The following is a 13,521-nucleotide window of genomic DNA, read 5'->3' on the forward strand; positions in this document are numbered from 1 at the left end:
GTATCAACTAGTATAACATAATGGTGTATCCACTAGTATAACATAAGGGTGTATCCACTAGTATAACATAAGGGTGTATCCACTAGTATAACATAATGGTGTATCCACTAGTATAACATAAGGGTGTATCCACTAGTATAACATAAGGGTGTATCCACTAGTATAACATAATGGTGTATCCACTAGTATAACATAAGGGTGTATCCACTAGGATAACATAATGGTGTATCCACTAGTATAACATAAGGGTGTATCCACTAGTATAACATAAGGGTGTATCCACTAGTATAACATAAGGGTGTATCCACTAGGATAACATAAGGTTGTATACACTAGTATAAACTGGGTGGTTCGAGCCCTGAATGCTGATTGGCTGACAGCTGTGGTATATCAGACCGTATACCATTCGTATAACAAAACATTTATTTTTACACTACATGACCAAAAGTATGTGGGCACCTGCTCGTCAAACATCTCCTTCCAAAGTCATGGGCATTAATATGGAGCTGGTCCCCCCTTTACTGCTATAACAGCCTCCACTCTTCTGGGAAGACTTTCCACTATCAATCAATCAATCACATTTTATTTATAAAGCCCTTTTTACATCAGCAGATGTCACAAAGTGCTATACAGAAACCCAGCCTAAAACACCAAACAGCAAGCAATGCAGATGTAGAAGCACGGTGGCTAGGAAAAACTCCCTAGAAAGGCAGGAACCTAGGAAGAAACCTAGAGAGGAACCAGGCTCTGAAAGGTGGCCAGTCCCTTTCTGGTTGTGCTGGGTGGAGATTATAACAGTACATGGCCATTTAAGGCCAGATTTTTCTCCAAGATGTTCATACGTTCATAGATGACCAGCAGGGTCAATTAATAATCACAGTGGTTGTAGAGGTTGCAATAGGTCAGTACATCAAGAGTAAATGTCACTTGGCTTTTAATAGCCGGGCATTTAGAGGTTGAAATAACAGGTGCGGTAGAGATAGAGAGTTGAAAACAGCAGGTCTGGGACAAGGTAACACGTCCGGTGAACAGGTCAGGGTTCCATAGCCGCAGGCAGAAGAGTGGAAACTGGAGCAGCAGCACGACCAGGTGGACTGGGGACAGCCAGGAGTCATCAGGCCAGTTAGTCCTGAGGCATGGTCCTAGGGGCTCAGGTCCTCCGGGAGGGGAGGGAGGGAGAAAGAGAGAATTCACACAGGACACTGGATAAGACAGGAGAATAACATCAGATATAACAGACTGACCCTAGCCCCCCCGGCACATAGACTATTGCAGCATAGATACTGGAGGCTGAGACAAGGGGGTGGGGGGTCGGGAGACTCTGTGGCCCCGTCCGACGATACTCCCGGACAGGGCCAATCAGGCAGGATATAACCCCACCCACTTTGCCAAAGCACAGCCCCCACACCACCAGAGTGATATCAACAGACCACCAACCTACTACCCTGAGACAAGGCTGAGTATAGCCCACGAAGATCTCCTCCACCGCACGAGCCCGAGGGAGCGACAAACCGGACAGGAAGATCACGTTAGTGACTCAACCCACTCAAGTGATGCACCCCTCCTAGGGATGGCATGGAAAGCACCAGTAAGCCAGTGTAATAGGGTCAGAGGCAGAGAATCCCAGTGGAGAGAGGGGAGCCGGCCAGGCAGAGACAGCAAGGGCAGTTCTTACCTCCAGTGCCTTGCCGTTCACCTTCGCACCCCTGAGCCAGACTACACTCAATCATAGGACCTACTGAAGAGATGAGTCTTCAGTAAAGACTTAAATATGTTCGTCAAAAGAGAGATCAGGGTCCAGAGTAACGCCGAGATCCTTCACAGTTTTTTTTTTGACGACTGTACAACCATCAAGATTAATTGTCAGATCCAACAGAAGAACTCTTTGTTTCTTGGGAGCTAGAACTAGCATCTCTGTTTTGTCCGAGTTTAAAAGTAAAACATTTGCCACCATCCACTTCCTTATGTCTGAAACACAGGCTTCCAGGGAAGGCAATTTTGGGGCTTCACCATGTTTCATCGAAATGTACAGCAGAAATGTTGTCCGCATAGCAATGAAAGTTAACATTGTGTTTCCGAATTATATCACCATGACGTAGAATATATAGTGAAAACAATAGTGGTTCTAAAAAGGAACCTTGAGGAACACCAAAACGTACAATTGATTTGTCAGAGGACAAACCATCCACAGAGACGAACTGATATCTTTCAGACAGATTAAGATCTAAACCAGGCAGTTTGGAATTCCAATCTCTCCAATTGAATGTGGTGATCGATGGTGTCAAAAGCAGCGCTAAGGTCTAGGAGCACAAGAACAGATGCAGAGCCTTGGTCTGACGCCATTAAAACGTATTTTACCACTTTCACGAGTGCAGTCTCAGTGCTATGATGGAGTCTAAAACCAGACTGAAGCGTTTCGTATATATTTTTTGTCTTCAGGGAGGCAGTGAGTTGCTGCACAACAGCTTTTTCTAAAAGATTTGAGAGGACTGGGAGATTCGATATCGGCCGATTTTAGTTTTTTACATTTTCCGGGTCAATGTTAGGCTTTTTCAGGAGAGGCTTTATTACTGCCACTTTTAGTGTGTTTGGTTCACATCCGGAGGATAGGGAGCATTTATTATGTTCAACATAGGAGGACCAACCACAGGAAGTAGCTCTTTCAGTAGTTTAGTTGGAATAGGGTCCAGTATGCAGCTTGAAGGTTTAGTGTTTGGGCTCCCGAATGGCGCAGCGGTCTAAGGCACTGCATCTCAGTGCTTGAGGCGTCACTACAGACCCCCCTGGTTCGATTCCAGGCTGTATCACAACCGGCTGTGATTGGGAGTCCCATAGGGCGGCGCACAGCGTCGTCCGGGTTTGGCCGGTGTAGGCTGTCATTGTAAATAAGAATTTGTTCTTAACTGACTTGCCTAGTTAAATAAAAAAAGAGCCCATTACAATTTTCATGAATGTGTCAAGAGATATATGATTAAAAAACTTGAGTGTAATAATATAAATAATAAGCCATTTAGCAGACGCTTTTATCCAAAGCGACTTACAGTCATGCGTGCATACATTGTTGTGTATGGGTGGTCCCGGGGATCGAACCCACTACCTTCACGTTACAAGCGCTGTGCTCTACCAGCTGAGCTACAGAGGACCACAACAACATTTACATTATTTAGCAGACGCTCTTATCCAGAGCGACTTACAGTTAGTGCATACATTATTCTTTTTTTTTTTTCATACTGGCCCCCCCTGGGAATCGAACCCACAACCCTGGCGTTGCAAACGCCATGCTCTACCAACTGAGCTACCTCCCTGCCGGCCATTTCCTCCCCTACCCTGGACGACTTGTGCGCCGCCCCGTTGGTCTCCCGGTTGCAGCCAGCTACAGCAGAGACTGGATTCGAACCAGGAACTCTAGTGGCACAGCAAGCACTGCGATGCAGTGCCTTAGACCACTGTGCCACTCGGGAGTGTCTCCATTGAGTGTCTCCATTGATCCTTGGTCCTGGCAGTTTTGTGCAGACTCAGGACAGCTGAGCTTTGGAGAAATACGCAGATTCAAAGAGGAGTCCGTCATTTGCTTTCTAATGATTATGATCTTTTCGTCAAAGAAGTTCATGAATTCATCACTGCTGAAGTGAAAGGCATCCTCTTTTTGGGGAATGCTGCTTTTTAGTTAGCTTTGCGACAGTATCAAATATACATTTGGGATGGTTCTTATTCTCCTCAATTAGGTTGGAGAAATAGGATGATCGAGCAGCAGTGAGGGCTCTTCGATATTGCACGGTACTGTCTTTCCAAGCTAGTATCCAGAACGCTGCAGCCCGTCTGGTGTTCAACCTTCCCAAGTTCTCTCACGTCAACCCGCTCCTCCGCACACTCCACTGGCTTCCAGTTGAGGCTCGCATCTGCTACAAGACCATGGTGCTTGCCTACGGAGCTGTGAGGGGAACGGCACCTCCTTACCTTCAGGCTCTGATCAGACCCTACACCCAAACGAGGGCACTACGTTCATCCACCTCTGCTGGCCCCCTACCTCTACGGAAGCACTGGCTATCATAAGTTGAATACACCAATTTGTAAGTCGCTCTGGATAAGAGCGTCTGCTAAATTATGTAAATGTAAATGTAGTAGGAAGACTTCCAGTTTGGTGGAGCGCCATTTCCGTTCCAATTTTCTGGAGGCTTGCTTCAGGGCTCTGGTATTTTCTGTATACCAGGGAGCTAGTTTCTTGTGACAAATGTTTTTTGTTTTTAGGGGTGTAACTGCATCTAGGGTATTACACAAGGTAAAATTTAGATCCTCTGTTAGGTCGTTAACTGATTTTTATCCTCCGACGTCATTGAGTAGGTGGAGGGAGTCTGGAAGGGCCTCTAGGAATCTTTGGGTTGTCTGAGAATTTATAGCACAGCTTTTGATGATCCTTGGTTGGGGTCTGAGCAGATTATTTGTTGCGATTGCAAACGTAATAAGATGGTGGTCCGATAGTCCAGGGAAAAACATTTAGATCCACGGGTCTGGAAGGGCCTCTAGGAATCTTTGGGTTGTCTGAGAATTTATAGCACGGCTTTTGATGATCCTTGGTTGGGGTCTGAGCAGATTATTTGTTGCGATTGCAAACGTAATAAGATGGTGGTCCGATAGTCCAGGGAAAAACATTTAGATCCACGGGTAAGAACTAGATCCAGGGTATGACTGTGGCAATGCGTAGGTCCGGAGACATGTTGGACAAAATCCACTGAGTCGATGATGGCTCCAAAAGCCTTTTGGAGTGGGTCTGTGGACTTTTCCATGTGAATATTAAAGTCACCAAAAATGTGAATATTATCTGCCATGACTACAAGGTCCGATAGGAATTCAGGGAACTCAGTGAGGAACTCTGTATACGGCCCAGGAGGCCTGTAAACAGTAGCTATAAAAAGTGATTGAGTAGGCTGCATAGATTTCATGACTAGAAGCTCAAAAGACGAAAACGCAGTCATTTTTGGGGGGGTAAATTGACATTTGCTATCGTAAACGTTAGCAACACCTCCGCCTTTGCAGGATGCGTGGGGGATATGGTCACTAGTGTAACCAGGAGGAGAGGCCTCATTTAATACAGTAAATTAATCAGGCTTAAGCCATGTTTCAGTCAGGCCAATTACATCAAGATCATGATCAGTGATTAGTTCATTGAACAAAACTGCCTTGGAAGTGAGGGATCTAACATTAAGTAGCCCTACTTTGAGATGTGAGATATCACAATCTCTTTCAATAATGACAGGAATGGAGGAGGTCTTTATTCCAGTGAGATTGCTAAGGCGAACACCGCCATGTTTAGTTTTGCTCAAACTAGATCGAGGCACAGACACGGTCTCAATGGGGATAGCTGAGCTGACTACACTGACTGTGCTAGTGGCAGACTCCACTAAGCTGCCAGGCTGGCTAACAGCCTGCTGCCTGGCCTGCACCCTGTCTCATTGGGCTGGCTAACAGCCTGCTGCCTGGCCTGCACCCTGTCTCATTGGGCTGGCTAACAGCCTGCTGCCTGGCCTGCACCCTGTCTCATTGGGCTGGCTAACAGCCTGCTGCCTGGCCTGCACCCTGTCTCATTGTGGAGCTAGAGGAGTTAGAGCCCTGTCTATGTTGGTAGATAAAATGAGAGCACCCCTCCAGCTAGGATGGAGTCCGTCACTCCTCAGCAGGCCAGGCTTGGTCCTGTTTGTGGGTGAGTCCCAGAAAGAGGGCCAATTATCTACAAATTCTATATTTTGGGAAGGGCAGAAAACAGTTTTCAACCAGCGATTGAGTTGTCAGACTGCTGTAGAGTTCATCACTCCTCCTAACTGGGAGGGGACCAGAGACAATTAATTGATGCCAACACATCTTTCTAGCTAATTTACACACGCTGAAGCTCTGTTGCTCTTGGTGACCTCTGACTGTTTCATCCAAACATCGTTGGTGCCGACGTGGATAACAATATCCCTATACTCTCTACACTCACCAGTTTTAGCCTTAGCCAGCACCATCTTCAGATTAGCCTTTACGTCGGTAGCCCTGCCCCCAGGTAAACAGTGTATGATCTCTGGATGATTATTTTTAAGTCTAATATTGCGGGTAATGGACTAGGGTTTTCAATTTGTCAGAGCTAATGGTGGGAGTCTTTGGTTGCTCAGACCCCGTAACGGGTGGAGGACAGACCTGAGAAGGCTTGGCCTCTGACTCCGACTCGTTGCTTAATGGGGAGAACCGGTTGAAAGTTTCTGTCGGCTGAATGAGCGACACCAGTTGAGCATGCCGACAGCGTTTCTTTCCAGAAGCCTTGAGAAAATTGTCCGGCTGGGGGGGACTGTGCGAGGGGATTTATACTACTATCTGTACATACTAGTGGCACAGACGCTGTTTCATCCTTTCCTACACTTACATTGTCCTTGCCTAACGATTGCATCTGAAGCTGGGCTTGCAGCACGGCTATCCTCACCATAAGGCGATAGTTATCCTGTATATTATGAGTACAGCGACTGCAATTAGATGGCATAGTGTTAATATTACTACTTAGCTTCGGCTGGTGGAGGTCCTGTAGAACCATGTCCAGATAAAGCGTCCGGGGTGAAAAAGTTGAATGAAAAAAGTAGAGCGAGTAAAAAATATAAAAATAACTAAGACATTGGTAAAATGTGTTAAATGAAGATAGATGTTGGAACACTGCTGTGGGGATTTGCTTCCATTCAGCCACAAGAGCATTAGTGAGGCCGACGCTTGGTGATCTTAGGCTTGTGTGCGGCTGCTCGGCCATGGAAACCCATTTTTATGCGCTACGCGCTCCAGCACTCGGCGGTCCCGTTCTGTGAGCTTGTGTGGCCTTAGCAACTTACAGTTAGTGAGTGCATACATTTTCATACTGCCCCCCCCGTGGGAAACTAACCCCCACAACCCTGGTGTTGCAAGCGCCATGCGCTACCAACTGAGCTACAGGGGACTCAGCTGTGGTATATTGGCCATATACCACAACCCCTTGGGCCTTATTGCTGAAATGTAACACTGGTGTTACAGTGGAAAAGCAGCACGTGTTTTTCCATAGGAGCACTGGTGTCACACCAGGCTTTGAGATAAGTGTGCACAACTGACTTTCATGTAAATCATTAACTTATGTCAATGGGAGACTTGCACTGACATTTTTGTGGTTCTCAAGTCAGAATACAGCCAAGTGTGCATACTTGTACAAATGTGAAAAAACAGCGTTCACTCGTAAAATGTAGGCCTCATTATTTTGCATCTGGTTTTCGAAAAGAAGTTATACGTGTGTGTGTATGTAAATCATGAAATTAATTTAATCTTTGTTCATGTTCACTTTAAAACTTTTATTAAATGTTTTTAAAACTATTTTGGTGTGATCGTGTCTTGTATTTGAACATAAACGTATGAATCCCACTTTGTAACCAGGTTATTACATTGCAGGAAGTCAATGTTACATACAGCTTCATCTGGCCACATCAGGGTCTCAAATGCCATATCCTGCCGTTGTGGCCTTGAGTAAAGCACTTAACCACTAAAACTGCTCTTTGGACACTGCACTGGCTGCCCTCTGCTCCAACTTGTGTGTGTGTGTGTGTGTGTTTCAGAAGGGTTAGGATAAAGCAGAAAGCTGATCAATCAAGTATTCTCCATCAGATCACAGATCAGGCAGAATTGCTTCAGGCAGAATTCCTTCATGATTTCTTGGACTTTTTGGAACTGAGCTCTGCACAGAAAATAAAAAAGAATAAAATAAATAGCATTAAACAAATGCAAGTCTTTGGTTTTCCCATCAGTGAGTCCTAACAATTAGCTATATCAGTTATCACCCTTTCAGATTCCAGGCAAAGCATCATACACACTCATCTGTCTGGGGCGGCAGGTAGCTTAGTGGTTAAGAGTGTTGTGCCAGTAACCGAAAGGTCGCTGGTTCTAATCCCCGAGTTGCTAGGTGAAAAATCTGTCGACGTGCCCTTGAGCAAGGCCCTTAACCCTGATTGCTCCTGTAAATCGCTCTGGATAAGAGCATGAAAAAAATGTAAATGTAAAACATGACTTGAAATACACTGCATTGAGGAACTTGATGGAATGAGTCTCAAAGGAACACTTACTTGGGTAGACTGACTGAGCGGGACATGAAAGTCAAAATGACAAACAGGAATCCCACAAAAGCAGTCAGACTGATCCAGAATATGATCACTATCAAGTCTGAAGAGTGACAATGTTAGTATTGCTGCATTACACTAAGGTTTCTTCCCAAATGAAACCCTATTCCCTATATAGTGCACTACTTTTGACCAGGGCCCATAGGGAATAAGGTGCAATTTGGGACACACACTTCTTTATCAACTATTCATAAAAAGTAAAACAATGAGTGGCTCACAGAAATATAATCTAGATTATATTTCTATGTGGTGGTTTATTTTGGGTTTGTGAAGTATCACTTAATTTTCTTATATTCTTATATTCTTATATTATATATAGTTTTTCTTGTGTTGTCAGCTACCCGTGAAATCCACATCGATCTTTATGATTAGTATAATTGAGTTTACTGTAAATGATCGATTTATCATCATATTCTCAATTTGTGAGAAACACTTGAATATTGTCCTGGCCCCACTGCTCGTCCCTGTGGCGTGTCGTTGCAGCAATAGGCCCTTTTCACGTGACGTCAGACAACTTCCGTTCTGCCGCGATGCAGGTTATGTTTACATCCGGTGTCGCTTAGGAACGCTTAGCTAGTAGCACATCATTATGGAGTTCACCCAGTCCCTTTCACATCTGCCACCAATACGACTTAACGACGTAGAACGACTTGCTGACAAGTGGTCCCTTACTTCAAGATCGAAGCTTGATAAAGGCTACAAGTTCTTCGTTGAAGGTTACCTGTTTGATTATGAAGGTACGTGTTTATCTTTATTTAGCTTAAATTAGCCCTATGCTAGCGAAGGTTATGAGCTGACGAGTTTCTGTTTTGCAGCCTCTTTTTAATATTACTGCTGTTTGTATCGACCGTAAGATAAGAGTCAGTAATGTATTAATGGCTAATGCTGCGCCCTTTCTCCCAATCACTGTATTGAAACAGTCTCAAGTGTAGTTAACGGTGAGGTGACAGTGAGAGGGCGATGTTACAGGTCCATGAAGAAAAATGAGGAGGCTCATCGGCTTCAGGTTTCTCAGATAAACAGTTCTCTAACATTATGATAAGATAGGTTAAGATAGATAAGTTTTCTTTTTGTTGTGTTTTGCTGCGGTTGCAGATTTAATAAGAATGATTCCACAATGTTCCACTGTGGATCAGTTTGTTTCTCAGTCTGAGCTCTGATTTTGTATCATTAAACTTAATACACAACGAAATTCTTACAAACCGATGTGGGTTGTTGACGGCAATAAAGACTGGGAAAGATTCTGTGATAACTCAAAATGTTCAAATTTTCGATAAGTGTTGGCACTACTTGTCAAAGGTTTCAGAACAGCCAATTTTTCTTAATTAAAAAAAGAAATTGGGTTTGGAAAATTGTGTACAGTAGTTTATAATGAAACGCAGAAAAAAATGTTTTGTAAGTACAGCACTAATTGTTATGTCTCTATGAACAGGTTACACTAGACTCTGCAGAGGTTCCTGTGGTACTCAATCACATGTCATGTTCCTGCTCTGCTGGGAAAGCACTATGTAATCACATAGTAGCACTTCTTTTTCAAAGTGCTCACTATGTTACCATGGGCTTTAAGACAGTGCCATTGCCTCTGTCATGCACCAGCGCACTGCAGACCTGGCACCGGCCTAGGACACAGGTCAGACATTATTTGTTACACTGATGCAGAACTTTGCAGTTTGTATTGACTTTTGACAATGTATTGTTCATCATTATTATATCACAGGGAATTGTACCAGAGGCCACCAATGATATGGCGGTGTGTAAACCAGCGGCTAAGAAAAAAACAAGTGTCAGAGCTGGTGTGAAGTGCACACTGTACCGAGCCTATGATGGTGAGTCTGAATGAGCCCCCGCCTGTACTAGAGCACAAAGACTTTAGTGCATTTCTAAAATAATACAAACATAAAAGTGATTATTATTTGTTACTTTTTATATAGACTTTCAGTGGATATTTTTTTATTTGTATTAGAAGCATGTACGAGACTGGATGAGTGTGGTTGTCTTTTTTAGTGAAAAAGATAAGGTGGCATTTAATGAAATCTAAACTTGACATATCTCACTTTCATGCCAGGGCCTATTCCGGATCCTCACGTCATGGCCAGTGCTGAGAAACTGAAAGACATCCGTCCACAACCAGGGATTTGCAAATTGCTGCACGGGCTTGAGGGCCTTAATTTGGTGGACTCTAAATTTGGCCCTGTGCCATTTGGGTCTGTGCTTTCTTACCAGTGCCCTCTAGAATTAAGTAGAGATATTATTAAACACCCTGGTGCCAGTGAGTTTCCTCAGTTGCCTATTGAAGGTTACAACTTTAAATTTCCCATTGATTTTGAGCCCAACTACATACAACAATGTCATTTGGACAGCCTGATTGTGTCAGAGGAGATGTCTGCTGCTATTGAAGCAGAAACAAGAATGCAGTCAGAATGCCAGCTGTGGAGCCAGGTACGCAAACCCCGACTGACAGCCAGCAGATTCCGTGAAATATGCCATGTTCGTGGGGGAGTTGTCTGCCAAGGCTTTGGCAACCCGCATTCTGAGAGGAACTCCTCAGACAGCTGCTATGAGAAGAGGGTTGGATCTGGAACCTGAGATACTGAGGCAATATTCTGATTTTTGTGATGTCTCTCTGAAACAATGCGGGGTCATCATCCACCCTGATTCACCTCACCTTGCAGCCAGCCCGGATGCTAAAGTCTTCTGCCCAACAGAAGCACCACCATTTGGTCTTGCTGAGGTTAAGAGTTGCGATGTTGAAAATGTTACCAAGTTAAACACCTGATCACAGTTAAAGGCCAGGCCTGCCTTAAGAAGAGCCACAAATACTACTATCAGGTTCAAGGCCAACTCGCCTTAAGCGGACTTCAGTGGTGTGACTTCATTACAGATACCCGCACTGACTTCACAGTTGAGAGAATCTTTAGGGATGAGGAGATTATCCACTCAATGCGACAGAAGCTTGATCATTTCTATTATAACATCTACATGGATGTCTTCTTAAGTTATAAAACATAAGGCAGAATTTTATGTGTAAATAGTGTTAAGGTAAATGTGGAAGGTGAACCTTTGACATTTTTTTCTTTAACTGCAAATTAACTTGTCATATACTGTATATCTCCTATGTACTGAAACACACATTTTGAAAAGGATTGTGATGTAAATGTCGACATGTTTTTCTTTAACTGCAAATGAACTTAATTGTGTTATATACTGTATATCTATGTATTGAAATACAAATTTTGAAAAGGATTGCGATGTTGTAAATGCTCTTACCAAAATCAAAAAGGATTGGAAGCAGTTGCTTGCAAACATATATTTAATAGTTCCATCAGTGCCATGACACATAAGCACATAACATGGTTAATAGTTGGATATTTTTACAATATATCACATTAGGTTCATTAATAGCTATGAAAAAGTTATTACCCTTAACAAAAACATACAGTATAACATTAGATCAATTAAATTACCAACAAAGTTAATTCATATTTACATTTTTTTGTACATACAATACAGTAATATAAAAGTACTTCTATTTACAGCCCATCTAGCTTACTCAGGAAATATACAACTTCCAGTTGACAAAAACATCAGACTGGTTTGTCTCCTTTAATGTCAAGAGGTCCCTGATAGTTCGACATGAGGCAGCAGATGGCCCACAGCTGATTCACTGAACCCACTGTGGAAAGAGGAACAAGCCCATCCCAGATATGGTACTCCTTCACCCTCCGTATGGCCCTCTCGACTAAAATCCTCAGCCGGGCGATGGCCTGGGTCTTAAGAGTGTCCTCCCTGCTGAGCTGAGGAGATTTTTACGGGAAGATACGGGAATTTCTGTTTGTTGTTTGAACAAAATGGTACACTGCAATAGCATCTTCTCGAAGATTGTGCCATGCTTCGGTGTTGGATGGGATACTGTTGCGATACAGACACCGGGAGAAAAGAAACAGCTAAATTAAACATTCAGCTTTGACCAGGAATCAATATTTATCTAGCTATCATGCACAACAGTATTTGAATAGGTGAGTTACTATACATTCATGAATAAACTAACTGCCTAACAAAGGGTTAGATAGCTAGCTAAGTAAACTTGTTACATTACAGCCAGGCAGCAATGTAACGCTACCTTTTAACGTTATCGGTATCTGGTACTAAGTTGTTGTTAGCTAACGTTAGCCCACTTTTAAGTAACTAAGGCAGTGAACAATTATGAATTAACAATAACGTTAGCAAGTTACAAACCATTGCATATACGTAAACATTATTACTCTTAACTTTACTAATTTAACTTAAACGTACCTCAGAAGAGAAGTCTCAGGTTACGGGCGAACGGAAGTGAAGTTAACCTGCTACGCGGAAAGGCGGAAGTTAGATGACGTCATCGTGAAAAGGGCCTATCCCGTCCTGGCCTCTTCTAGTCTTTCTCGCGAGAATTTGGTTCTGTGTTCCGAGACGTTTTTCCCTCGGAAACGTTTGGCCACACCTATTTTCGACAAGCGGAGACGCGGGGTAGCAACGCGAGCGAACGTTTCCGACGCTACGAATACATAAACATAGCCAGCTAAATCATCACGTATTATTCACTTAAAAGGGTAATTTATCGGCACATCAACAAATAATTATGGATTCCGTCAACGCTTTCAACTTGGAGGTAAAATATGAAGCTGTCTTTGTAGCAGGCGGTTTCGGTTAGCTAGCTACGTAGCTAACCCAGAGATAACTCTGCTGGCTGAACTAGCTAGTTAGATGAATTGTCGATGTATTGGCCAAATATGTCCTAATCTTGCCAACTGTGTGTCATGTTATTAAAATAATATAGCCTACCAGAAGGGACAATGTGTTCATTTAATTTAATAGCTAATCAAACGTTAGCTAACTTTAAGCTACCCACTTTTAGACCTTTCCAATCAACAACTAAAAAATGGCTACGCATCTAACAAGCTAAAAGCTATCATGCAAGATTGACAAAATGATGGCGAACTTTGCCCTTTTTGTTGACCAGTGGCGGTCAGTGCCATTTAAGATGAGGGAGGACGATTTTTAAAAAATGAGTATGGCCTTATTTCTATTACAGCATATTGGATGACTCATTCATATTCCATTCACCCAGTTCAATGTAACATCGATAGGTTTAGGCTACTACATGATACTAGAATTTTCTCTTTACCCATCATGAGGTTGCTACAACTTAGCCTATGAATGAAAGTTTACAACGTAGGTGCACACAGGTTGAGAGACAAATGAGGTGACAGACAGTAACATTCAATACCGCCTTGCACACTCTTGCCTGCATCTAGCCGATATAGGGTGTAATCATTAGTCCAACAGTTGCAAACGAGAGTTTCTATTGGACAAATTCAGGTATGTTTATCCCCGT

General features: G+C 43.2%; 1 protein-coding gene across 1 annotated transcript in view; it reads left to right on the forward strand.

Annotated features, from left to right (window-relative positions):
* Positions 1-12,621: 12,621 nt before the first annotated feature.
* LOC121566852 (SR-related and CTD-associated factor 4) overlaps positions 12,622-13,521 on the forward strand; it is a 70,344-nt gene continuing 69,444 nt past the window's right edge. The window contains exon 1 of the mRNA XM_041876737.2: positions 12,622-12,795. Within this exon, the coding sequence (XP_041732671.1) occupies positions 12,766-12,795 (30 nt within the window). The 5' untranslated portion in view covers positions 12,622-12,765. The remainder of the gene's footprint in view (positions 12,796-13,521) is intronic.

The sequence above is a fragment of the Coregonus clupeaformis genome, chromosome 5, assembly GCF_020615455.1.
Source record: "Coregonus clupeaformis isolate EN_2021a chromosome 5, ASM2061545v1, whole genome shotgun sequence".
Taxonomy (NCBI): domain Eukaryota; kingdom Metazoa; phylum Chordata; class Actinopteri; order Salmoniformes; family Salmonidae; genus Coregonus; species Coregonus clupeaformis.